The sequence below is a fragment of the Synchiropus splendidus genome, chromosome 1 (genome assembly GCF_027744825.2).
Source record: "Synchiropus splendidus isolate RoL2022-P1 chromosome 1, RoL_Sspl_1.0, whole genome shotgun sequence".
In the NCBI taxonomy this organism is placed as follows: domain Eukaryota; kingdom Metazoa; phylum Chordata; class Actinopteri; order Syngnathiformes; family Callionymidae; genus Synchiropus; species Synchiropus splendidus.
In genome coordinates, this window is record NC_071334.1 from 6,489,937 (window position 1) to 6,517,520 (window position 27,584).

At 45.1% G+C, this 27,584-nt stretch overlaps 1 protein-coding gene across 5 annotated transcripts in view; it reads right to left on the minus strand.

The window, feature by feature from the left end:
• Window positions 1-23,966, minus strand: part of LOC128764915 (contactin-associated protein-like 4) — a 75,820-nt gene extending 51,854 nt beyond the window's left edge. For 2 of the 5 annotated variants that reach the window (XR_008415808.1, XM_053875198.1), the window contains exons 1-3: window positions 23,680-23,966; window positions 5,662-5,775; window positions 2,129-2,322 (exon numbers count right to left, since the gene is read on the minus strand). Coding sequence is in view for 4 of the 5 variants with exons in the window: in XM_053875198.1 (XP_053731173.1) it covers window positions 2,129-2,322; window positions 5,662-5,775; window positions 23,680-23,758 (387 nt within the window). In the remaining variant the exon portion in view is untranslated. Of the gene's footprint in view, window positions 1-2,128; window positions 2,323-5,594; window positions 5,776-6,004; window positions 6,024-23,679 lie in introns of those variants that run through there. The other 3 variants (XM_053875206.1, XM_053875215.1, XM_053875222.1) reach the window with 3 other exon arrangements.
• Window positions 23,967-27,584: the final 3,618 nt, after the last annotated feature.

Below are 27,584 nucleotides of genomic sequence, written 5' to 3' on the forward strand. Positions count from 1 at the left end.
CTGAGACCTGCTGTGGTGTCGGAACTTGGGACACATTTTGAGCGCTTTAATGTCAATAAAAGATGTGAGGAGTTGATGATTCCAGTTCAGAACATTGGCCAGTTTGTTTCATGAGTCAGTCTCCATGCTGGAGCCCGTTTTCCAAACTAGTTTAGAAGTGACCCTCATGCATTTTTAAGCCTTTCTACGGTGCAGACAGCACCACTGCACCCGCGGCTTATAGACCGCTGCAGCTTATGCAGGAAGATCTGTTTTCCTTCTAAAATTTAGTGGGCGGGGCTAATATTCTGGTACACTCCATAGTACGGAAATTACAGTAGCCAAAAAGCGGTGGAATATTCACCAACGTTCCCTTCCTGAAGGTGACTCCAGGCTACTAGGTCTATGTGTTTTTTTGTGTTTGTGTTTTCTGGACATGATCATGATTCACTGCAAGGGTTCGCAGCCAAATCTAAGACCATGATTATCCGCAGGAATAGGGTCCTGTTCAGGTTCATCTTGGGGACGGGATCCTCTCAGAGGTGGTGTTCAAGTGTGGCAGGGGTGTGATGGCAAGACTGTGCGTAAGATGGAGAGGATGGGTCTGGGTCAAATTCAATGGAGAAGAAAGAGCTTAGCAAAAGGCCTTCAATGTTCATCTGTGTTCACACGTTTTGGAGTCTGGAATACACAAGTGGAAGAAAATAGTCTCCCCACAGGTTGTCTGGACCGTCTCATGGAGGTGGGGTCTTCTGAGAGAGAGGCTTAATGTACAACTGCTGCTTCTCCACTCGAGCTGGTGTCTTCTCAGGTTAGCGCTACAATGCCCTTTTAACTTGAACGGATGGACCGTCAGAGTCTCTACAAGACTCTACAAAACTCACACAGATCATGTCAGAATCACTTTCCACTTAAACGGCACCAATAATCGATCCAGAACGTTGGGCTGTGGAGATGTGGCCTGATCTCATGATGAAAGCGGGAAGTCACAGATTAGCCCAGCAGAGTTTGGTTTGGCGGGCAGAAAGGCAGACAACAACAAGAAGTGACGAGTAACAGCCGTGACATTAGCGCTGATGCTAACGCATTTAAAAGACTTTTCAGTTGACAATGACGTTGGCCGTCGCTCGTCTGCGTCTCTCATATCAAAGGGCTGGTTTATATTTCATCACCAGCTCAGCCGCTAAATGAGACGTTCCTCTCCTCAGCATCTTAATTCTCCGGCGCTCAGCAGGCTCGTGGCCTTCAAAGCCTCTCCAGCAGTAGCTGAGATTATAATTATGAGCAGCAGGGGAAGACACTTTCAATAACACATCAGTGCACACAGCCAGAGAAGCAAACACCTCCACCGCTCAAAAAAAAGAAAAAAAAAATCTGGATGCCAAACAAAGACTCCCCCAGCAGGTGGCCGATCGAGAGGATGGATTACTCTTTCGCACAAGGGCAGGGGCAACGGAGGGCAAAGACCATTCCGACAACAACACTTCAAATCCATCAGCTTTATCCTGTGCAAGTGCTCATCAGCTCATCAAAACTGAAAGCAAAAAAGTTGTGATTTAAACCCACATGTCCCAGCTAAAGTCAAACCCTAGAACGGATCAACATGGATGGGGAGCGACGATTGTAAAGTCGTGGCGCAGCCTCCGTCAAGCGTCTTGACATGTCTCGTCCACATTTACATTTCAAGGCGAACACTGACAGTGGCTGGAAGACAAGTCCTCGGCGACATGTCGGAGAACCGGCTGACGGACGTGTCCCTGCTGCAGGAATCAAAGTAGTGACTTGTCTTCACTGAGAGGACTGAGAGCTCCCGGTTTACTGTCATCTAAGGTTAGAGTGCCTGGCGGCGGTTCGGTTCTCCCTGTGGGGTCAGTCATTAAAAAAGTGCAGGAAGCTCCTGGAGAGCAGATGTCGCACTGAAGGCCGAGTCTGTCCCTCAGCAGATGAAGATTCTCAAGAAATCACATCTGGTTTATTTCTTAGACACTAAAACACAGATGTAGAAGATAAAAATGAATGGCCTATTCAAACTAATACACAATGACTGTCATCATCTTCACTCTTTCTTCACTCAGCTGTCATCGCGTCTGTTTTCAAACACGAGACTTTGGCCCGAAGGATAAAAGTGACCCTGGTGCTACACATTTACCCCAAAGCTGTCCTCCTGCCGGTGCAGCCTCCAGTTGTGTCCGGTGTCGCTAAACATCAGCTGGTACGCCGTCATCCAGTCGGAGCTGCCGTACCGCCCCTGCGTCGCCACGGCCGTGATGCGCGTCCTCCTGACCAGGTCCACCTGGAGCCACTGGTACTTGTCCGACACCAGGGGGGACCAACCTCCGGCTCCTGTGAAGCAGAGCCAACACAGCAAGAGAAGTTATTTACTGCGACCTAAAGGCTGAACGTCAGCCTTGTCGCTGTCACAGGTTCCTCGCGCTGTGGTTTCCTCCCACAGTCGTCACCAGTGTTTTCAAATGGACCAGTATCTCCAGTGATCTTCTTCCAGGTGCTTCCCAACCAAGGGCCACTTGGAATAGTTGCACCAACTCTGGAACAAGTGCTAAAAAGGTTGGCTGAACTTCCGACTGACAATACAGAGCCACTTGACATTGACAAGATGTACTGCTGCAGGAAACCCTGGATTTGATGGGCGCTACAACCCACCTGCACGCTGTTATTACTGTCTCATTGGGATTAAGCCGTAGGTGGTCATTAACTAAATTCTGTTTATCCCTCATCCATGCTTCACTCAATAAAAACTTTAGTGGAAAAGCTTTTAAGAGTATTTTTTAAGAATAAATACAGAATTAACTGAAGCGAAACAACAACATGTAACAAAGGTCAGAACTGAGTTCTATTGACCTCACAGGGGCTTCACTCTAAGGGCCCCTGGTGGCCCCGGGAACTTCTATGCTCTTGGTTACGACCCACTGACGCTCTGTGATCCAGGAACCAGGATTAAGTGGTAGGAGGGGATTGAATTAGCTGCTAACGTCCCACGTCACGTCGGAAACACTCAGAACATCCAACACTGTAACACAGAGCCATAAATCATCTCACTTAAAATGTGCTTTTATGACTCCAACGGAGCGTGTGGGGCTGTTGCTGTGCTCTCCTCAGACTTTCATGGCCCCCCTGAGGTGGGCACATTATTATGTTGAAGATATAATTACGTTTTTTTTTATTTTTTCCCATTAGGAGGCTCGTTTATCCTTCCCCAGAGTCACATCTCTCGCATTTCATGTGCGCAGGTCCAATGTCTCCCAGTTCTGCGAGCATCTGTGCCAGCAGCTGGACGCGGGACGTCCCAGTATGCTTGGTGCCGATCGCATCACGCTGACATGTTGTCATGGAGAACACATTATTAGATTTCGGCAGTGGAGCGTGAGCCACGAGGGGCGTTCAAAGTTAATCTCCTTAACTTGCGTTTATTACAGCGGCACAGTTTAGGGCCTGTGGGAGGAAACCAGAGCACCTGAAGTTGATACAACATGAGGTGTTTATGAATACGTCCCAGGTGAGTCTGCTATTAGATGTGAAATGTTATTATGACCACCATACTCATTGGGTCTTCAGTTGGGTTCCACCCTGAGCGACAGTGAGCTTCACTTCGCATGAAAGGTCTCATGTCAGATCTACTGTATGTACGTACAGTATCTAGGTTTCTCCTCCTGTGTTTTGCCACCCTTCAGAACAGCAGGAAATTCATTGACAATGTTTGCTTTTTGAGTGGAACCCAGTGTCTCATGTCTGTAGGAGACACTTCCTTTTTAAAGACCTGAGGTAGCAACAAGCTCTGATGTCGACTCTGCTCTCACCTGTGGCCACCAGTGTGGTCCTGATTCAAAGAAGTTGTTTGTTTTTCAAAGTTGACTCCTACTAACTGGATGACCCTGACCCTCCTTTTGTCAGACAGCTGTCCCCATGATCTACCTTGAGGTTGCTTCCATTTTATCTGAAATCACTTAGTGAACTATCAAGCCTTTTATTCTAAACCATGGCGACGGCTAAATGATGTTATGGGGTTAACTTCAGGGCAAAAGTTGTCAGGTGTGAAGTTTTACATTTATTTATGCTCAATGTTACATACAGATCCGGATACGGACGGATCCGTCTGTCCGTGCTCTGCCTTCATTTCCTCTGTATTTCTGCACGTTTACACAAAGCTTACAGAGATGGACAAAACAGGAGCAGTACCACTGGAAACCATGGGGGGCAGTGTTGCTGTTACGGCCCGATACCTAGCTCTAATGAGACACGAAGAAGACATAACAATGGAGGAAATCCTCCGTCCTCCAGTGGCGATATATTTAACAGCCTCACCAACCACCACCTCCTACAACGCTGCCTCTGTTTCCTCTTTTGTACAGGTGCTACATGATCAACACTCTTCCACAGTCGCCATGTTGGTTTTGGAGTTTGTTGTTGTCATAAACTCTTGACTCTGAGCTGCTCCCCCTGGTGGATATATTGGTGAACAGCAATAACAAGGTAGATGGAAGCATGTGATCAGTGACATCGCTTGAAACGGACGTGTACTATTTTGCACGTACGGCCTTCACAAGTCATGAAAGCAAAATAAGAAAACTCTGACTCCACGTGGTCAAAGAATGTCCTTAAAGGCAAACGTATAAAAGCAACTACAGGTTTAATGTTCTGGACTTTTCCTCCGGTCTGTGTCGTGGTCATGGCGCTCTGTTCTCATTACAGCCCCCAGTGAAGGCCTGGGCTAATAAGCGCAGCGCTAACGGACATGAACATTGACAGGACAGACGCGCTGACCTTTCCTCAAATTAGTGATGGACAGGGGAGACGGCTCCCAGACACCTCCAAGATTGCAGGGGAGGAATTAAAAGGATTGGAATGAGGAATCGGGAATCGAGGGGGAACGTTTCCTCTCTAATGGGACGACGGCACAGCCGGTGATTTATGTCCACGCTGAGGCCTGTGTGACAGTCCTGGAAGATGTTCCTCCCAAGTGAAACTCAGCTGATATTATTTCATAGCATTTTTTTTTTTTACGATCACAAAGAAAGAGATTTATTTCTACCTTATTAGGAACGGGCTTCTGACAGTGAAGCTGGCCCCGAGCTAATGAAGCCCCATGTGAGAGATGATGGCTGGCCTGTGGAGCAGGAGCTGTGGAAGATGCCTGCTACAAAAGCACGAGGCGGCGGCTCGTAAATGTCACACCGAGACGTTCCACGTCTCAATCTCCCCCCGATGTTCAAAAAGCAGATAAAATGGTAATTGCCACTTACAGAAGATGATTATTAGAGAGTGATGGAGTGTTCCGGCGTCGGAGAGGCGGCACTAATGTGTACCGGCCCTCTGAAGAATGCAGATGTTAAATATCGCCGTTAACATTTTCCCCAGAATGTTAAACGTGGCCATTAACATTTGTGAGGGCGATGGAGAGACGTTGTGTCAATGTTTTCTTGGCGGCAAGGTGAAGGCTGAAGAGGAACACGGTCACATGGTTTGGTCCTGTTAGAGGTGCAGTCAGGAACGGTCCAATTTACAGAGAATATTCTGTAACCACTCCCTGTTGTGCATGATTCAGTTGTACGGGTTTGTTAGCCGCATGCTAACAGCCAAAGGCAGACAACAAGGCTCACCTGTTGGTTCTGTTTCAGCAGAGCTGTTCCCTGCCTGCAGCAGCGTGACGCAAGGATGGATGCTCACCTTCTCTCCTGTTGACTTTAGCGAACATCGGCCCGTGGCTGCTGGAGAGCTGCGAGGAACTTCTGAACGACGGCAGCGGCAGATTTGACACCAGCGGACTGTCGCACACGTCTGCTGACCAATCAGAACGCAGGAGAGTAGAAGGTTAGAACAGGAAACTCTGGGCGTCTCCTGAGAACTAAGGCTCAGCTAAAAAAAAACTCGATAGAACTTTAGTTTAGTTTTTATGGCATTTTATTCATGCCATTTATCACCGTTGAGAAGATATGAGTCGAGGTTTAGGAGGATTCTAACATCAACCAAAGTCAGAACAGATTTCCTGAGTAAATGTAAACAAACCAACATTGATGTTAGCTACTCCCGCCCACTGGTCAGGTAGCCATTTTGTCTTGTGAGTCAGCAGAAAAGTGGAGAAGGCTCCAAAGAGTGACATCACAGAAGGGAAAAACCGCAATGCATTATGGGCATCCAGGCCAACTGGAGATTGTTTACAACACTGGCGCCAGCTCTCTGCGTTCTTGCGATGTTTCTTGTTTCAAAAATGGAAGAGCCAACGACTCTGGGTCTGGGACGTAACAAAGGTTCACCTGGACGTGACACGGTGAGTTCATGGCATTTCAGACTGGGAAGTTTGGAGCTCTGACTCAAACCACCACTCGCACCACTCGCGTTAGCATACGTAGCTCTGAGGCAGAAGTCGATCGTCTCTCTCCATCTGAGGAAGATTTATTTGGAATTTTTATCACAACTTCCACCAAAGTCTTGTGCTGGTTCAAAAGTAGCATCAATCAAACACGGAGCTAACTACCTCCACTCCTCATTCATTTTGAGTTTAGATCGTTTCTCTGCTCATATGGACCAGTCCCGTCAATGTCTCTCACACTCTGAGGTAATGAGCGGTCAGATATAGGTCCAGTTGGTCCATCGACTGGGTTTTTTTTTTTGTAGCTCTGCATTCAACTGAATGGAAACAAAGTCTGGTGACCGAATTACCGGTCATTTTGTCTGGTAATTTTGGTCACATTTAATCATTTTTGTTAGCCGTATCATTTTTGTTAGCCGTGTTTTCGCACACTAAAAGTCACAGCAATTTAGTCAAGTTTCAGTCAAACTATTTTAGTGATTCTTCTCATTCCGGAGATACTTTCTATTTATTTATTCCAGTTGACTTGTGTTGGAATAATAAGCATCTTGGATACAGTGAAGGAATGAATCCTCAGTGCAACTCTGCTGTTAGTGTTTCGATTGTTGACTCAATATGCATTTTAAAATGGCTCACTTGTTCAGTTGTTCATGTTTTATATTTATTAGAAACACCAACAAAATAAAATAATAAATGGTGCAAGAAAGATACAAACTTTAACACTAGACTTTTGCAGTCAAGCATCAACATGTGTAAATAAATTCCAAAGTTAAAATGACATTCTGTTGTCCTCAAAGCATCGACAGTCGCTCACCTCCATCCATCCATCCATCCATCCATCCATATCAAATATGTCTCAACCCAGGTCCCGCTTATGGTCTTATTGTTGGTGGATATAAGGTGTGAAATGAACTCTTGTAAATAGCAGCAAGGTTTTTGAAAAAAAATCCTGAGTGACAGGATGTTTTCCTTCGTATTGCGGCTCATAAATCGTACACTTCAATTCCGAGAGTCCGTTCCCCTCTAGCGACTGCGAAAACTTCGGCTTCGGTCGAGATTACTTTGTCAACATCCTGTACTTCTCTAAAACAAAAGGGAAGTCATTACCTGAGTGTAGCAGACAGAAGCTTTCAAAGGTCTATCATTTCCACCAGAGTGGTCTTCTCCAGCACCTGCTCCCGCCTACACTCATCTGGGAGGAAGTATCGTGTTCCTGCCCTTCTGTTTCAAAACAAATCTGAAACTGACAACCACAAGTGGAAGCACTGCTCAACCGGTGTCTCCTTCCTGACTGTTGTATTTTGGATAGTCTACGTCAGGGGTGCCCATTACGACGATTGCGAAGGCAGAAGCGGCAAATGAGCGATGCCGCTGCTCCACTGCTTTCAAATCAACTCATGAGTTCAACCGTAAACTGACATCGGACTCAGCACGTGAGGTGCCATCACTCTCCACAGAAAAACTCTGTTACGGTGACTGGAATCTGAGCAATTCCCATGATGCTTTGCAGTGAAGAAGCTCTATGATGCCGAGATCGAACCTCATCACATGAGAACAATGAATTTACAGGCGTTTTATTCACATTAAAGCACGAGAATGTGTTGTTTTCACCTGTGACACCGGCCAACTCTCGGTGCGCCGGTCTCAGCAGAGAATTGACCGAGGCAAAAACAACGCGCTTTAACGCCAACAAAGCGACTGTAATTTCATCAGTGTGACGCGACGAGTCGAATTTAAATGTCATGTTCATTCACCAGTCTCGATGCTGGAGCCCATTGTCAAAACAACGTCCATATCCTTTTTAGGCTGGTACACGGAATTCACTTACCTTTCTATGGCGTAGACTGCACCACTGCTTTTAGACCAGTGAAAAAAAAAAGATTTCCATTGTGCATTGTGTGACTCATGCAGTAGCAACTGTGACCACACTGTTCAAGTCATAGTCCTTTTTTCTTTTTATTTATTTATTATTAGACAAAAGTAAGTTACGTTTAATTGCATTGTTTTCAGTATTTTCCAGCAGTTTGAAAATGCTTTGTGTATTGTGCCTCAGCCACCAAACTATAGCCTCTGAACCTGCTGGAGAGAAAGAAAAAAACTCTATATTGTAATAAAAATAATAATAGTTAACAATATAAAACTCTAAATTAATAAATTTGTTTTTTGTTATATGTATTTGTTTTGCATTTTTATGGGAGGTGGGGTGATCTTTTAAACTTGGTCAAGTAGCTCACAAGCAGAAAAACTGTGGGCACCCCTGGTCTACAGTGAAGGTGCCTGGAGGTCCACGTTGTCCACAAATGTGGCTGCTGTATTGAGAGATGTCCTGCAGCTGCAGCGTCTTATCAAACCATGGACTCTTCGTAACACGACTGGCAAATATATGTTCCACTCCCTCACAGCCGAAAGCACACCTCTTCATCTTTGTGACGTGACTTCATGATAACAAGTCATGGAGCCTTCTTTTCAAAAACATTGAAAAAAAACAACCCGGATTTTTCACACTTCTGTGAAGGCGTTGGTGATGTTTCATCCAGCAAACACTGTCAATAACTCGAAAACATGGAGGACCATCATAGGTCCCCTTTAAAATGTTCTCGCCTCCTTGCATTACTGTTTCTATCTTCACCGTGGAGGAGGAGGAGGAGGAGGAGCATGACTTGGTTTCATGTCTTGCCATGGCGAATCGTGTTATCTGGGCTCCTTTGATCAGGCCTTTTTAGATCTTCTTGCATCTTGATTGAGCTCAGCCTGTTCCCAATTGGACAGTTCCCTTTAGGCTACGCACCTGTCTGGTTTTTCACACCTGAGATGGACAGCAGGAATCGCCAAAACTGTGTTCAGTCGATTATTTTTTAACTTAGCTTTTGCAGGATTGGCTCTTTAAGAGCCCCTCGGTTTCACCATAAGACAACCACAGAGACAGAACCTTCACACTTCCTGGTTATTTTCTGATGGATTCAAACATCTTCCACACACCTGCAACTAGTACACGCCTCTCTTCCAACCGAGCGCAGTGAACCGCTGGATTGAGATCCAATACTGGATGAGTCTCACTCTTCAGCTACCGGATAAATACTGAGGCCCCAACAATCCCATGGATCAAGATTGTCCCTCCTTTTCCCGACAAGATCCACTGAGCAGAACCCAGGTTCTCTGGTGGACCAATGCTGAAGGCTCTGAAATGATCATGGACGTCCCAACATATTATGCAGATCTGGCTCAATGTACCACCTTAGGAGGACACCCTGCTGCCCCCAGACTCAGGTCACCAGCTCCCATTTTAGCCCTTGAAACATGAGCCTGATCTCACAAATACTCCACAGTCACCAAGCAGCCTCTTATTCATCCACAAGTCATAAGTATTCTCAGGAGCTGCCTTGTTATATGTGCGTAATTAATTGAGGGCTACTTGGCTTCACCGCAAAAAAAACTCCTGTCCTACGTGACTCTGGTTAAAATGAATTTCCAAACCCCACAACAAACGTACAAGCAAGCGGCGCCTTCTCACCCAGAGTGAAACAAGTGCCAGCGACTCGAGAGGAGGAGCGGATATTCTGCGGCTGATGAATTGGAAGTGTGACTCATTTAAAGCTCTGAACAGGACTGCAGCGCAGAAGCCTTTGGATAATTGATCCCTGCAAACACAGGCGGCGCTCCCACCAGAGCACGGCGCTCGGGAAACATCAGCCACAGGTGCCAGACGAAACAACAATTAGAACATGAACCCAGTCTTTAACTAGATTAGGGAACTGGCTACGACAGCCCAGAGATAACTGGCGGACAAGTGATGTCCAAGGTCAGAACGGATTGTTGTGCTTCTATCAAGCCGTGTGACAGCGAGGAGTCTGCAGCAGACAGCGCCATCTGGTGGCTTCTGAAAATCAGGACACTGTTTCATGAAACCTCACCCACCCATCACTGGTAGGTGGGTCAGTAAAGTACAAGTAACAGCCGACTTACGACCTGCTCGACTTACGTCCACCCGTATGTCCACAACATTGGCCAGCAGATTTTTTTGTTGTTGTTTTTTTATTCAATGTCTGGCACGGGAGCACGTAGCTGCCCGGCAACACGTACAACAGTTACGGCAGCACAGTATCCCAGCGTCTCACTCTCACACAGCGATCTACCACTACAGTAGCACCTATAACCCTCGCGCCGGCTATTTTGAATGATATTCGACTGATGTCCAATCTGACTTATGACCGAGATCGGTTCCGACCAACTGGTCGTAAGTCAGGTGGTAAGTGGGATGTTACTTGTAGTCACTGTAGACCTTATATGACAGTATCCCCTCAAAATAACTCACAGCCTTTGAAGCCGTTGAAGCAGTTGCGAAGTGAAAGAGTCACAAAGTAAGAGCCGCAACTGGCCCGAAATGGTCACGTCGTGCAACAAGATCTAGGGCGTGACTGCAGAGGAAGAGGGTAACAGTGGGTGTGACTGGTGTCTCACACACTGGAGGTTCAGTGGATCTTCACCATTGAACATGAAGACGAAAAGACTGGCCTACAGTACAGTGGGATTCCACTCACAACAGTCAGAACATGGTTGACCATAGAGCACACTTGTGTCATGAGAGCTGTTAGCATTGTTCCAAGGGTTGAAGCGGAGGCTAGCATATCAACATCTCAAAGCCGTGTCAGGTGCCCACGTGAGCACCACCAGTCCACTGTCATCTCAACCCTGGCTCCAACATAGAGGCCACATGCAGGCCTGGAATGTGCACCATGTCTGTGCCATGATGTCGGCGTCGCAGTGAATACTTCAGGAGAAAAAAAAAAAGACAACAGTAAAGTTTTTAGTGGTGAAATAGTGGTAAACGCCAACCCTGAGAGGATAATGTGGTGCGCGAGCTCAACCTTGTCTTGAAACACCAAAGAAAAGACGTGGGCGACACAGAGAGGTAGTGACATTTGAAAAGTAGATAATAAATGATCAGAGAAAAGTGAAGGTTGGTGGAAGGTGACCGAGGGAGAGTGACTGGACCTTCAACACACAGCATGAATGCAACACTGAACGGCAACAGCATTGGCTTGAGTTATTAGATCTGTAATAGATCAACTGTAACAAACTCTCAGGAGGTTTATTATCCTCCTAATACAACAACGTGATGAAGTGTCATGAAACAGTGTTGCATGGTTGATGAAACACTGTCCTCATTTTCAGAGGCCACTAGATGGCGCTCTTGGTTCAGCGATGATGTGAGGTTTCATTTACTTAGTTGTTCAAGTCCAAACATTTTACAGCAGACAGCGCCATCTGGTGGCCTCTGAAAATCAGGGCACTGTTTCATGAAACCTCACCGACCCATCACTGCTTCACAGCCTTAAAGGCAGAGCTCACAATGTAAGTGCTGATTATGACCAGCTGAACATCGCTTTTTGACTAGAATGCTGACACTGCACGTGTACAGGAGTGAAATGACCTTGATCCCACTTCCGAACAAAGTACAGTGTCTCTGTACTTTGATAGATAAAGGTGGACAGGGGCCTTATGGGGAGAGGTGGAGCCTTCCTGGATGGAGAGCCAGTCAATCAATCTCAGGCGCGAGGCGGGGCCTCGGAGCAGAGGTTCAAGAATCACATTTCATGGCTTAAATTGAGAGTATCGAAATGCTCAAGATAGTGATCAACGATGATGTTTGCAGATGACATTGTGATCTGTATTGAGAGCAGGGAGCCAGTGGAAGATCAGCTGGAGAGGTGGAGGTTTGCCTTAGAAAGGAGAAAAATGAAGGATGGAATCATTGGTGGAAAGTGTCAGGTGTGATGTGTGACAAAAGGCTGTCAGCAAGGATGAAAGGGAAAGTGTCCAAAAGGGTGGTGAGGCCAGCAATGTTGGATGGTTTGGAAACAGTGGCACTGAGGAAAAGACAGGAGGCAGAGCTGGAGGTAGCAGAGATGAAGATGCTGAGCTTCTCTCTGGGAGTGAGCAGGATGATGATAGGATCAGAGGGACAGCACATGTGCTCAGGTGTTTAGGAGACCAAGTCAGAGTGGCTGGATGGAGATGGTTTGGACATGTACAGAGGAGAGAGAGAGAGCCAGTACATTGGTAGATGAAGATGTTGAGGTTGGAACTGCCAGGCAGAAGGTGGAGAGGAAGGCCAAAGAGGAGATTGATGGAGGTGGTGAAGGAGGACATGAGGTTTGTAGGTTTGAGAGAAGAGGAAGCAGAGGACAGGGGGAGATGGAGGTAGGTGATCCACTGTGGCCACCACTGAAGGGAGAAGCCCAAAGAAGAGGAAGAATCAATTGTCATTAGTTTCTTGGTCCAGCACGGCCTCTTCTCTCCTTGTCTCCAAACCATCTGACCTCCCAAACGTCTCCTCGTGAGCTGCTCCTGTCATTACTCACCTCTGCTCCTCACTGTCCTCAGCATATCTGAGAGACTTGGCCCTCTGCGTGAAGAAGACGCCGGCTAGCATTTTCAGCTAGGAAACACTGAATCATCAAAAGTGACTCGCAGCAGGAGGCTGATGGAGGGTCGTCCTTCATCTGCATCTCATTCCAGTCTCCCCTCAAGCATGAAACCGCGAGAAATAACCCCAAACATAAATCATGTGGCCCTGGTTTTAAGTGTCTGAGGGTGATAAACGTTTAATCGCCGCTGAAGGGTCCTAAAGGTCGTTGAGAGCCACTGAAAGCGTACGCTGCAGGCTGCATCTTAAAACAGGGCCAGTGAATGAGAGAGATCATGGAGGGAGCAGGTGAGAGCCCTGGTCAACTGGTCTTCACTGCTGCACTGCCGTGACTGAGCGAGGGCCCGTGGGACTTCAGTCAACCACAAACACTCAACGAAGAGAGCGAGTTATTGAGTTCACTTATCTGTCAATAAGCACAAGAGCCAGTTACTCAACACTACTATAGAACTGGGCACAAGTTAGTCAACACAAGTCTCACAGTTGTCACCAAACACAACACTAAACAATAGTGATGGGTAGATGAGGCTTCATGAAACATTGTTGCAGGGTTGTTGAAACTAATTTTCAGAGGCCACTAGATGGTGCTCTTGGTTTAGAAACGATGTGAGGTTTGATTGAATGTTCAAGTCCAAACATTTTACAGCAGACAGCGCCATCTGGTGGCCTCTGGACATCATGACACTGTTTCATGAAGCCTCATGGATCCTTCACTATTAAAAAGTGATGCTCCCTAGTGGGGAGTTGAACTGGGAGGAGGCCTAGGGGCAGACCCGGGACAGGCTGAAGAGATTACAGCTACCCACTGACCTTCGGACGCCTTCACTCCAGAGAACTGGCTCTCTAGCGACGACCTCTTGACTTCAGGTTCTAACTTTGCGACAGAAACAATTACTAGAAAAGTAAAACTAAATGTGAGCGAATGCAAATCTGATGGGTCTACCATGGTACTTTCATTCTAAGTTGGAAGCAGGGGAGAAGCAGGCGACGCTGCATACTGATGAGAAAGATAAATCAAACAAAAGCTCGAAGCGTTTCAGACTCGGCGGAGCCGACTTGTTGATCTGGTCTTTCTCAGTGAATGAGCCAGATAATGAGACGGAGGAGAGGTCACTTCAGGTGCAGATCACGATCAGCCCAGACCCCACCTGGCCTCTTTCACTCGGTTCAACTGCGGCGTCGCAGTCAAACTTTTCACCTCGGATGGAGATTTGCACCACACTGTGCTCACTGCAGCGGCTCACGCAGCTCACGCTTCAACCGAGCGGCGACAGAAGAGGTCGAGCAGTTTCCGTCTTATTGTGGTGCACATCTTTATTTATCGTTTACATTAAGGTACAGCATATGTCTGATCCAGGGCACGAGACTATCCCGACTATTGAGCGAGAGCCCTCGACCAGCATCAGAGTTCACTGCTGCATATAACACGAAACCTGAAGTCACTTCGGCACCAGTGGGAAAACAGAGCTCTCACGGCATTAGAACGTATCTTTCCAATTCACAGACGTCATATGTGAGATCTATGGCATTTTCCAAGCTACATCAGAAAATAACTCCATTGACTCCCATTCATTTTTGATCACATAACTCCCATGAGGCAAAAGTAGATGGGTGGGACTTAGGCTCCCCATGATTCCTGCTCCACAGGGTGATGCCAAGTAAAACCAAATATATCAAAGGACAGTGATATTATGGCAGTGAAGAGTATATAAAAGCTGTTAAAAGACACTGCCTTGTTTCAGGAAAAGGTGAAAATGCCCTCCAAAAAAGACACTTAAAAAAACGTAATGCTTTAAAGAGATGACAAAGAGAATAAGAATACAGTGGTACCTGGGTTCTCGACCACAATCCGTTCCAGACGGCCGTTCGAGAAGCGATTTGTTCTAAATCCGAATCGATTTTTCCCATTACAATGAATGGAAAAAGCCTTAAAATAGTCTTTTGTAGGAGTGAATGTAGAGCGTCTGCTGCAGGTGCGCTGTTCCTCTATGTGTGTGGCCGCTGCATGTGGGAGGGGTTGCCGAGTGAGTGAGGTCTCTCCAGAAGTGAAGAGGTGCCCGGTGCGTGTCCAGCTCTGAATGTGCGCTTCTGTGCAGTTTGGCTGTGACAAAGTCATAAACCAAGTCACGCTCTGTCCCAGACTGGCCTCATCCCTGTCCCAGCTCCAGCCCACGACAGGACAGCAAACCCTGGAGGAGAGGTGTGGAGAGCGAGCACCTCCCCTGTGACACTCTACCACGGTCCAGTGCGGAGACAGGAAAGGTTTTACACCTCAATATGAAGAAGAAACAGTCAGTAAATGTAGCTAACGGGACACGTCTGCATACAGAGGCTGCGTTATACACAATAACAAAGCACGTTGTGAGTTAGCTGATCGCTCCGCACACATTGTGTTTTTTCCAGATTTTTTCGGGGGCGTTCTAGTTCTATTTTCGTTCGAAATCCGAAGCAAAAAAAGAGAATTTTTTGTTCAAATTCCGAGACGTTCGAAAACTGAGCCACCACTCTATATAGAATACGTTTGATGAAAACAGAAAAAAAGAACCATTAAATTAGTTATAAAAAAACAACATGACCATTTCAAACTACTACAGCTACAATGTTGAACAACAAATTAAATAAAATAAAGATGACAGTAAATAATAATAATAATAAAAAAAGGAAATAAATAGTCAGCAAAAGAGATTGACAGTAGAATTATGAAATTGAATTTAAAGACACAGTAATAGAAAAGTTCAGGAGGCTGAAGGAAGGTCCATCAGGGTCAGACCTTCTTGAGAATTCTCTTCTTTTTGGGTAACAATAGCTGTTTTTTTTCATTATAAATATCGAAATATCGGAATACATTTTCATCAGCAGTTGTCATTTTCATTTCCCAAACAAATAACAGCGAGACCATGACCCCCGGCAGCTGAATTAAACGTCTAAATTAACACACTCGCGGTCGAGTAAACACCTTTATAGCTGCAGTTTTCCGAAGACGACAGCAATTTCCGGCAGTTTACTGCAGAGTTGCTGTGAGTTTCATCACTCCTCCTGAGAGGCCACAGGGGATGTGGAGATGAAATCCCACCATATTGTCAGATCATGTTTGTTTTCTTGCACTGGAGGACGCTACACTGCTGATCTCTGACAAACGTATGACCACAATTGTGACCTGGAGTTCTGTTACTTTACTGCATTGATGCTGGATAAATCTAATTCTGTAATTTGCATCAGAATCTTGTCGCGCTACAGGACTTTTGCTGCTTGACTATGAATTTGGAATCAAAATAATGAGACCTTCTGTGTACATGATGTGAAAAAAGAACCATTAAATCATTTTAATTCAGACACTTTTCGTATAGCTTTTCAAGGAAGGGAAAAATAGAAAAACCTTGAGAACGCAGCAACTATTCTGTCAAAAGGACTGAACTGCAAAAACATTGAATTCAATGCGAGGCGTCGCAGTTTGGTGAATCTCTGCAGACTTTGCGATGTCCGTGAAATATTAACATACTGGCCGCTTGTAGTGGGACCTTGTGATATGAAAGTTTCGGATTTAGGTGGCGACGGATTTGGTTGCTTCCCTCTCCTTCAGTTAAATTAATCATTATTTTTGGTCCCGCGGGTGTTGCTAAGTGTACTGCTGCTGAGGAAGCCAGCACTCTCACTTTCATGAGCCTGGAAAACTCTCTGTGCTCCATCAAGTGCTGGAGCTTTAAATGGCGTGTTTAACTTGAAGGCATTTCCCTGCACGTTATTTTCGCCTGCATGTGCTGCAGGATGCAAACTTTACTTCGAAAGAAGTGTATGTCCATGTGTTGAACACTACAGTCTCTCTTGAAACTGTTCTATGATGAAACTTATTAGTGGAGTTTGTCTCCAGTATCATTATTTGTTGACGTTTCAATAGAATAGTGAACTAAGTGTAGAGATGAGAAACTCAGTGTTTCAGGTCTCTGGTAGAAGCCGCTGGTGTCTGACAGACTGCTCTGCCAGCTTTATTTAGGGGTTAAATGGAGCCGTCTGTCTGCTGTATCTCATGTCTCTGAACAGTTGACTTGAACTATGGAGCAGTCTGGACACATTTCCTAGATGCTACTGAAGAAACATTAGTGTGAAGAAATGATCATGTGGTCATATTCTATTCTCCAAATCGTGATACAAACTGTCAGTCCTTTGTCTTGGGTGAAACCTTTTCACAATTCTCTCTTCTAAAATGCTTGTTTTCCGTGGCCTTATTGAAGATGTCACTCATACTTTGAGGCTTTAGAATTTGTTGATGGTCCCTAACTGATGGCGGCTCGTAGCATTAGCGCTGCCAATGAGAGTGTGTCCACGATCAGTGAACCCTAATGGGGACGAGGAAGAGGATGCCGCCGCCAACATCCAACTATTTTCACTTTGGCAGCGGGAGACCTGCATGTGTTGATGTGAACCAAGGCAGACGAGCGCATCAGAGAACCTATGAGGACCACCAGAGCGCGAGCGCGGGATATTGTGTACGATAAGGTATCGCCCACCCAGCCGTACTATCAAGCCATCCTCACCCCCATGGTGTGTTATATATATACATTGTATATAGTCATATGCTGATGACAAAGGCTGTTGCTATTTACAACCCCTTATGTGGCCCTCCTCTATAATGACGGTACAGTCTGTAACTAAAACGCACAGCCGTTTGATTGACTTTCAATAGCAACTGACACGTTGCCATATATAGAATGAATGTAGCGCCATCCCATGGTTTACCTAACACCAACCTTTTTACGTATCGCGCTGCCAATGCATCAGCATGTGACGCTTAAGGCTGCCTCTGGCGTCAGTATTGGAAGGCAACTTTCCCAACATCTATACAAGTCACATCCGACTTACGACCTGCTCGACTTACGTCCACCCATACTTACGACCAAGGCCGGCAGATGCTTGGTTTTTTTATTCAATGTCTGGCACCGTAGCACGTAGCAGCCCAGCAACACGTACGATAGTTACGGCAGCACAGTATCCCAGCAGCACTATAGTGCACCTATAACCCTTGCATCTGCTATTTTGAATGGCATTTGGTTCAATCCAACTCTGTTTTTTTCGGAACCGATCCTGGTCAAGAGTCGGATGTTACTTGTATATAACGCCACGGGAGCGAGGATGGGTTGCGACTATAACAGTAGCATTACTCCGAGCTAATATGAAATATTTTTCAGTTATAATAATTTAGTTGCCCACGAAACCTTTTTTTGCTTGGACACAATATTTTGAGGTCGTAAATACATTTGGGAAGTCACATGAGACTCGGACAAAAAAAAAGTACAACCCACTTAAAAGGGTGGGAACATTCCAATCCAGCTAACTTGGCACGCGCTGACGTGACCCCTTCATTACTGCTCCGTAACTCCTTCAGCTCTTGATTTCACTTGCGATCCCTGCGTTTGACTGACCATGAGAAAGATTTGGGGACGTGAAGAGTCCAATTGGCTGCCGGGCCTCGCCAGTGTGAAGGAGAGGCGAGGATGACCGCGCGGACAGCACTGCGAGAGTCGGCGAGGGGTGAAATGAGAGAAGGAATGGCTGGGAGACAGAAGAGACATCAGCCCAGCAAATTCCTCCACTTCTTCTCTTCCATTTCAGCTCATTCTCCAATTCACACACTTCTTTTTAAGTGCCTCCTGCTTCAAAGGAAGAGAATGAAATTGCGTGGTTATACTTCCATCCCGGAACCACCTGGAGCTGCGATCATATCACTGCACTGACCGAAGCTTCCCGACTATCGACCAGTTGGGGCTGTGACCATTCGAAGACTCGCTTTCAGTGATGAGCGGGAATAAGTGAGCCGCGTGTGATTCTGACACGCGATGATGTGGCGTTTGAGCGTGTTTGAGCTTCAGAGGAACGTCTGAAAAACAAAACCACACTGACCGCACATGAAATATCTTCTTCTCACTGCGTCTTTATCCGCTGCTTCTGTGGCCAATAATGGCTGCGAGAACCATGAGTCGCTGCCTCAGTCACCACTGTGACATTTATACACTTATATGGCAGAAGCGTCATCTCAAAATATTACTTGTAATCTCATCATTTCAGCTTTTTCACTATGAATTTAGCTTAATATAGTATGTATGCAACAATATAACTCAATAGGCCCCTTAATCTTGACTTATTCCTTCCAGAACCAACCTTCTGTCTTATTTTTCCCATTTTAACCACAGAATTTTCATATATATATATTTATCACCTCACCTTAACTTTTTATCATATAATTCTTACACAAAATGGCGGATCTCAATGGAGCGACACCTCTGGCTTTTTCAATCACCTCATTCCCACCTTTTTCTCCAATAATTTGGACTTTTTAAATCCCATTTTTTGACCATTTTCCTCTCTCACACGCTGTCTGACTACTCCTGTTCATCCTCTCCATGTGACATCACTCCTCCTACGGTCAGTGTTTCCCCTCATGACCTATTTCTTTCAATTGTTATCATAATTATTGTTACTTGTCACCAATATTTATGACTTATTGCCTCACCGTTCCTCATATTTCATGCCCTAAAACAACGTACCTAATAGTTTCAGTCAGTGATGGGTGGGTGAGGTTTCATGAAACAGTGTCCTGATGTCCAGAGGCCACCAGATGGCGCTGTCTGCTGTAAAATGTTTGGACTTGAACAACTAATCCAATGAAACTGCACATCATTTCTAAACCAAAAGCGCCATCTAGTGGCCTCTGAAAATTACTTTCATCGACCCAGCAACACTGTTTCATGATGCCTCATCTAACATCACTAGTTTCACCTCATGTTTAGGCAATTGCATCTCATAGTTTCAACTGATATTTCCCTCTACTGAGGTGAGTTATGTTTTCACCAAGCAGGGTTTTCAGTCAAGCGGCATGAGGATGATCTTTGAGCCGGTCAGACAAGGGCACTGCTCAGCTGCTTGTCGTAACTCTGGCTCCATGTCCGGCGGAGCCGCCGCCTCTCCCCCTTGACAGTGCCCCGAGTGCTCATCTGCTGAGCGCATTTTCATAAACGACACTAAAGAGCGGAGATTTATCCACGTCGCACCCTCTTCCTCAGACGGGACCTTAAGTAGAAGGACAACAAGTTTCACAGAGCAAAGTCTCATAAAAGCTAATAAATTCCGACGGCTAGTTCGCATATGAAGAGTGAAGCAACCAGAGAGGATTTACACCGACGCCTTTCGCAGCTCATTTTTTACCGACTCATTCCCCGACCAGGCTGGAATTGGAAGAAATAAATCCCATCAACCACACACCTACACATCCGCAATAATCCACCACCACTGAATAAAGGACTCCTGGAATGACCTCGCTGCGTCCGACGCCGCGAGAATCTATAAACGGGGGAAATGGAAGAGTCGTATTTTCAAAAACCTTCAGCGTAAATGCTACAGAGGGCATTTATGGAAGCGCATGAATGTCTAAATCCTCCTGATGATACAAAGACATGCATTCAAGTATGCAGTGAATTATGACCACCTGCCAAACGTGACATAGGAAGGCTGGCAAGAACAAAAAAAAAGAAGAAGAGTTGCATGAACATCCCTAATCCTGTCAGAGAAGCAACATTTGAAGTCCTAGAGCAAGGCAGCACATTGAGCTTCCAACGCACCATCAGACCCTCAAACCTCTCTGCATGGTTGCGCCACCTGGGAGGCGGATCAGCTCCTACAAGTCAGACAAGATGTTTCCTCAGGTGTTTGTGGATCTAAGGGTCTTGTACACCAGTGAAGGAAGGGTGGAGCATGAGATCAGAGAGCAGATGGATCAGTTCAGCAGCTTAAGTCCAGAAGACGTTGAGTCTAGTAAGAAAGAGCTGAGCCAAAAGACAGAGCTGGGTGAAGACTGAAAGAATCACACGCAGATATAGATGAGTTTTCTCAGTGTAATGTCTGTAGACTTTTGCAGCTCAGTCATAATCTCAATTAATACCTCCTCCAGAGGCAATGTCTCTCGGTTGACCGGGACCACATTGGTTCCCGGAGAAAGAGAAGACTGGGATGAGCGGAGGAATGTGGGTGGCTGATGTGATGGAGATGTTTCGTCTCATGAGGTGACGGCGACTTCCGCTGTCGTCGTCCGTTGTTTCCAGTGAAATGACCTGAGCGTAACTTCACAAACCAAAAGTTAGACTCAAGTTTCAGCTGCTTCTAACTCTGTTATTTCCAGCAGTTGCACTTTTTGGACGAGCAGTGTGACAGTAGTGGAGCAGTCATCCGCTCGTCCGCATGATGACAGGATGATTCAGGCGGCATATCCATGAGCGCGAGAGCCCTCATGCAGGATGACAGGGGCTGGAGCGTGTGGCTTCCAAACGCACAATGATTCAGAAGTTGAAGTGGGACTTGCGGTCACCGAGCTTCATGTCTGCTCCATTCCAGAGTTCTCAAGTCTCCCTGACGACTCCGACTGAGTGACAAGCAACACCAGATTCTTTACACTTCGCTTCCAAAAAGACAAGTGAGAAAATGAGTTGGACAGATAGAGAGATGCTACAACGATGTAGGGGAAGTACAAATATACAGAGTAGATGGAGTAGATGAGCATCACTTTCATGATGCTTTTATTCATCGCAACCCAGTACCCAGATATATATATATATATATATATATATATATATGTATATATAAAGTGACGAGAACTCCACTTACTGTGTTCTGAAAATCAGGACATTGTTTCTTGTATTTTTCTCCATATATATATATATATATGAGGAGCGGAAACGATTTTTAAACCGAGAACTCCACTTACTGTGTTCTGAAAATCAGAACATATATATATAATGGAGAAAAATAAGACAAAATAAGAAATAAGAAAAATAAAAGAAACAATGTCCTGATTTTTTAGAACACAGTAAAAACAACCATATTCTCACCACTTCACTTCCACCTGAAAATGTCCTGAAAATCAGGACATTGTTTATTTTATTTTTCTCCATTTATATATATATATATATATATATATATATATATATATATATATATATATATATATATATATATATATATATATATATATATATATATATATATATATATATATGGAATTTGTATGTATATATATATATATATATATATATATATATATATATATATATATATATATATATATATATATAAATGGAGAAAAATAAGACAAAATAAGAAATAAGAAAAATAAAAGAAACAATGTCCTGATTTTTTAGAACACAGTAAAAACAACTATATTCTCACCACTTCACTTCCACCTGAAAATGTCCTGAAAATCAGGACATTGTTTCTTTTATTTTTCTCCATTTATATATATATCACAACTCAGTAAGTGGAGTTCTCGGTTTAAAAACCTCATATGCCCATCACTTGATACGGGTTAAAAAAAAAGATGGAGGGGATATAACTTGTTACAGGAAAGCAATTCTCTAAATAAGTCATTACAATAGGAAATTTTAAAAGAAACGTGAAGATAATACATTATACGTAAAAATACATTAATATGTGAAATTTAGCTACTCAGTAGAAAAGCAAAATATGAGTTGTATAATGTAAAAAAACCAACCATATTCTCACCACTTCACTTCCACCTGAAGCATCAGTACATCACGTGTAAAATAAGACATGAATGTAAAAAAAGAAAGACTGACTTGACAGCTCCCTCAGTGTCCCCGAGCCTGGCGTCAGCAGAGCTGCTCAGCCTCCAGTGACATCACTCTCACTCCCATCATTAGCTCTCCAACTCATATACTCTTCAACCACTTTATTTTGGGAAGTCAAACGTTTTCAGGTGTGAAACTGTAAAAAAGTGCTGACCGAGGCAGAAGCTGGCAGCAGCGCTGGTGTTCCTCCCACATGACTGGCCTGGAGACGCTGAAGAGACTCCATCACATCGAGCTTCACAGCCACAAGGTTTGTGACACTTTAGCACAAAACCAGTAGTAAACAAGGGTCGAACGACTCACTGGAGGTTGCTCAAAATCTCTCTCCAGAAATACTACGAACATGACCTTGTTTAATGAAGCAACGATAAAAGTGACTCAGCCACCGTTTCAAGCAACGGATGGGGTTCCACAGGGCTCAACCCTTGGATCACTCGTGTTGAACCTCCCACTGTAGGTTCAGGCAAAAATCACAACTTCAAAATAGTATAATAGTATCATATTATAGTATAATAATAGTATAATATTGGTCACGCTTTAGATGAAGGAACATTTATTCGTATGTGTATTTGCAGTATATTAGCCAGCAATGAATCATCATAAAGTATCGATCAGTGTCTCCTTCAGAGGGACTCGATTTCTCCCTGGAATAGCCACCGAACTTTCACGCTAAACAACACCTTCAGCGAGAATTAACTGGACATAAACAAGTCATTAGTTTATTGAGTAATTTGTTGTTTTGAAAGTTAATACTGTATGTGTTCCCCGATGGAAAGTGTTGCCAAAAGATTACTTTATTTTTATTTATTTTTCTTAATAGCAAATTATGACCAGCATGTTTTTGTAATTTTGGGGGGCAAATAAGTCACTCATAAGTCAAAATACAATGACTGTTTATTAACACAGTCATTTTAAGGTGAATGGGACAAGAATAAGCGGGAGAAAGAGTTTTCTACTTGTTTTCTTAGTGTAAAACACACTACACGACTACATTAATAAATCAGTCCCCAGATAAATAACATGACTAAATAAGGATCTGATCAAATATGAGGCTCTCTGCGGACTGAAAAAATCTGTTCATGACATACACTTCTAATTCAGTTGAATGTCACCCATTTTTCTGATCACAAATTCCAGTCGTGTCTCCAAAGCAGGTTTCAGTGAAGTGGCAGAAGTATCTTGGCGAAACTTCACGCGTAGAATTGAAGCCTCCGATTGCTCCAAAGTGGTAACTAACCCTCACGAATGAATATTTGACATCCATTCCAGAGTGTATTCGGGTGTTTCAGACCGGACTCAACTCTGCGGGAGTCTCTCACCTTCAGTCCCGCAGGACGCGAGCTGCAGCGCGGCCAACATCGCGCTGATCCACGCCACACTTTCACTCCCGGGCGGCATGTCGGAGGCGGGTGGACGAATAAATCCAGAAATGAGGACGAAGAAAATCGCCCGCTCCTTCTTTTCTCCAGGTCCTCGGAGCTGCGCGGCGCGACACCAAGGCGGCTGCAGCGGTCCGGCGGCGCGCAGAGACGCAGCGAGAGTGCGGCTGCTCCGGCCACAGATGGAGGGACGTGTAGGTGCAGGAGGAGGGAGGGTTCGAGTCCAGTCCTCCCTCTCCCAGACTGGAGGAATGCGGGCATCACTCTCTCACCACTTCAACTCTTCTGCCTTCGTAACATGACGAGAGAGAGAGAGAGAAAAAAAAAACTAGCAGGACGAAATTTGAGCAGTTAGAATAGTCAACAAGTTTTGTCTATCACGGTCGACACATTTTCATTTTCAAATATATTAATATATAAAATGAATATATTTTGTGTGGGAAACATTGCAAATATATGTTTTCATTAATCTATAAATGTTCATTTAAACTAAGAAAAATATTCTTATTATATTGGAGACCAAAAAAAAAAAAGTTTTATTTCAATTGTCAAAGATGAAGAACAAAAATAACTGAATAAATAAGTCAAAATAAACAACATGACAAGGCATCAGTACATTTTTTTATTTTTATTTTTTTAAGTGGGACGTGAGGGGATGAACATTTGTTGCAAGCCTTGTTAATATTTCTTTACTTTATGACGCTCTCATGCTCAGTTCTCTAATATAAATCAACGTCCCCTCTGATGAATGACGCCAGCAGACACTGAACTCTCAGAGGAGTTTTATTTCTTCCTTTTCCGGACCCAAAAAAGTGTCAAATCAGCAGTGAATACGCTTCTTCAGGTTGAGTCCCCGGACGTCAGTGAACCCTAAATCAAACTAATGAAGCTAACAAACATGTCTGAGAGCCGCAGAGAACGCCATTATTTCCCACATATATCAGTCAGTCAAAGCGTTAGGGCCACTTCCCTGAGAGTTGCCGCATTCAAGTCGAAGCTGCCGGTCTTGAGGGTGTCCACACAAATCAGACATTTATTTGTGAGACCGATGCTGTCAACTTGCCCCTTGTCGGCTCGCCATTCTTCAGGGAGGCCTTCGGAAGCTACTGCAGTGACGGATAGCCACAAAAAAACACCTTAAAAAGTTATTCTGAAAGAGGAAAAAATACCCACAAAATAGATAGAAAAATATATACATAAATATACATTTTGTTTAGAATTTTTGATTACATTTTTGTTATTTTCTGTGTTGGTCATAATGTTTTGCCTGTCCCGAAGCTCATGCAAGGTCAACAAGGTCATTCACCTACAAAGAAGTCAATAAAACCCATGATCATCTGAAGAGGATGTATTTGTTGGTCATGGCCAGCAGGGGGCGTTTGCCATGTCAGCGCTCACTTACTCCATCTTTGATCCAAGTCCACAGCAGATGCCTCCTGACAGGGTTGTCAGCGCCCTCTAGAGGAGGGCCACAGTACCCTGGAGTGAGTGGGACTTCACCGCAGGTAAGTGGCTCCAGCATTGAGGGCCATGTTTGCACACTAACAGGAGCCCTTGTACGTGGTGGACATGTGAGGAGGGCAGTGTTTTCTCAGTGGTCATGTGACCCAGCCCACACAAAACTGGCCCTAAGGTCCGACCCCCGAACCTGGCCACATCATCAGTGACAGGAGTGGCGCAGAAGATACATGTGGTTGTGTTGCGGTCACGTAGGAAGTGTAAACAAAGTTGATAAGAAACAGCATATTGAGTCAGAGCAGGGGGTCAAGCCCAACTGAGGCCGCAGCAGCACGGATGACAGTCTGGGTGGGAGACGGAAGGCATCATATGCGATGACCACCACGGAGAACAATGACTCAGATGCGCGTGGAGAGGCCGCGTGGCGAGAGGTGATGGCGACAGACACACACTCACACACTCCGACATGAGGCTGTTATCTCTCGCTGCTTCACCAGCTGACAACACAGCGAGCAGTCGCTGGACTGTGTAATGACAAGATCCGTGGACGTCTTCAGAAGACAAATGGCACACGACTGTGGAAACCTTCCCTCACCTGAGGAGCCCTCGCAGACTCTTTTCCCCACAACTGCTTCACTAAAGAGGAAGAAACTAGGACGATCTGAGGTTTTCGGGTCTTGGACAGAGGCTCCACTTTCCCTGGGAACCTCCTCCAGATCTTTGTGGTGTTCCCAACCCGGGGCAGGCTTCCTGACAGCCCTGTTCTTTCCTTCCCTTTCCCAGCCTTGTTTCAGTCCCTACTGAAGGTGAGCGGAGAACCCCACCTGCTTTGCGTTCAGCTCTTTCTTCACTGATACAGGCAGCATGGATCCCTCTAACCTTCCCTCGGGTGGGAACTTGAACTGAACAGGATAGCCCACACTTTCCTAGTGGCCTCAGACTCGGAAAATCAGTCTGTCGAAACGTGGAGTCAAGTCCCGGAACAGGACGAAAACTTTAAAGTTAAAATTCAGTTTTGTTCAAGTCAGACAAGGGCTACCTTCCGAGGAAAGAGGTGCTGGATTATTGTTTGAAAAAGAAACAAAGATAAAAAGCAAAAACATTAAAAGAATAGCTGGAAGAAACAGACGACCTGCGTTGATTCCCTCACCGAGATTAGATAAAACACTGTTATCTGTCTTCCTGTGTGTGTGTGTGCTGGGTACCCAGCGTGGCAAGGTCGTCCAACAGATAGTTGTTTTTTTTTACAATTGGGAAAACAAGAGCGTCATGCAGTATTTAAGAGACGAGCGTGGATCAAACGAAGGCCCCAGGCCTGAGAGGTTTTCATATCTTCTGTGTTTACTCTTCAAGGTTTTTTTTTTGCTTAACAACACTAACGGAAATAAACAGGAAAACGCCAAAAATGCAAGAGTATTGCCGACCCACGCACCTTCTGACGCCATTTGTCGCCTCGATTGTGTTTGCGTTGGTGCGGAATCAAAGTAACTTTGAGGGAAACTGAAGTTGTTTCTTGCAGATTTGAAATGACGTTTTTGATGCAGCCAAGAGGTTTGTTTTCCTGTGGGAAGTTTTTGGGTGCGTGTGGCGAGCAAGAGGTGAAGGGAACACAGAGGCGTATAAAGGTGTCTTCTTTCCCTGCTGAGTTTGATCACTGTCATTTTTCTTTTCCAGTTTCATCTTGCTAACATCGGCGATAACGTTCAAAACACGGGCTTGTTTTGGTCGGCTCCCTCTGGTGTCTCCCCTGACATCACCTGCCACAAACTACCAGCTCGGGATCGACCTACCACCCCGCACGCGCCTCCCTCACTGGAGCCCAACCTTCATCCACTGTCCTCTCACATGATCAATAATCACCTTCAGTAAAATTCCACACAAAAGATTTCCTCTCCAAGTCGGACTGGATTCCAGAATCAATTAAGAAGCAGCACGAAGATGCCATGTCAGATACCGTCCCAGCTCTTCTGCCTAGTTAGCATATAGTGCGAGCGAGTCACGGAGGAGTGTGAGAAAATAATTGCCTCATTTATATGGACATCTGTTGTACTTTCATACTGATATCTTCTCGCGCAGTAATGTGTCAACAGATGCAGACTGAAGTGTAATGCTAAATTCATGCAAAACACCAATCTGCTCCGACGCTGGCGAGTCGTGTATTATCAAGTCGACACCAGTGAGAGGAGGCCGCGCCTTCACATGGGGGGAGGGGGTGAGGTGCTCTCTTTCTCTACTCACATTCCGTACGTGAGCATGAGCTTGAGGAAGACGGACAGACGTCAAACTTGACTGGTCAAAGCTGACAGTGAAACAGATCCCACTTGCAGCTGTCAGCTTCAACCTCGGCAATACATTGTTCCTCACTGCAAGATGGATATTAGACTGAC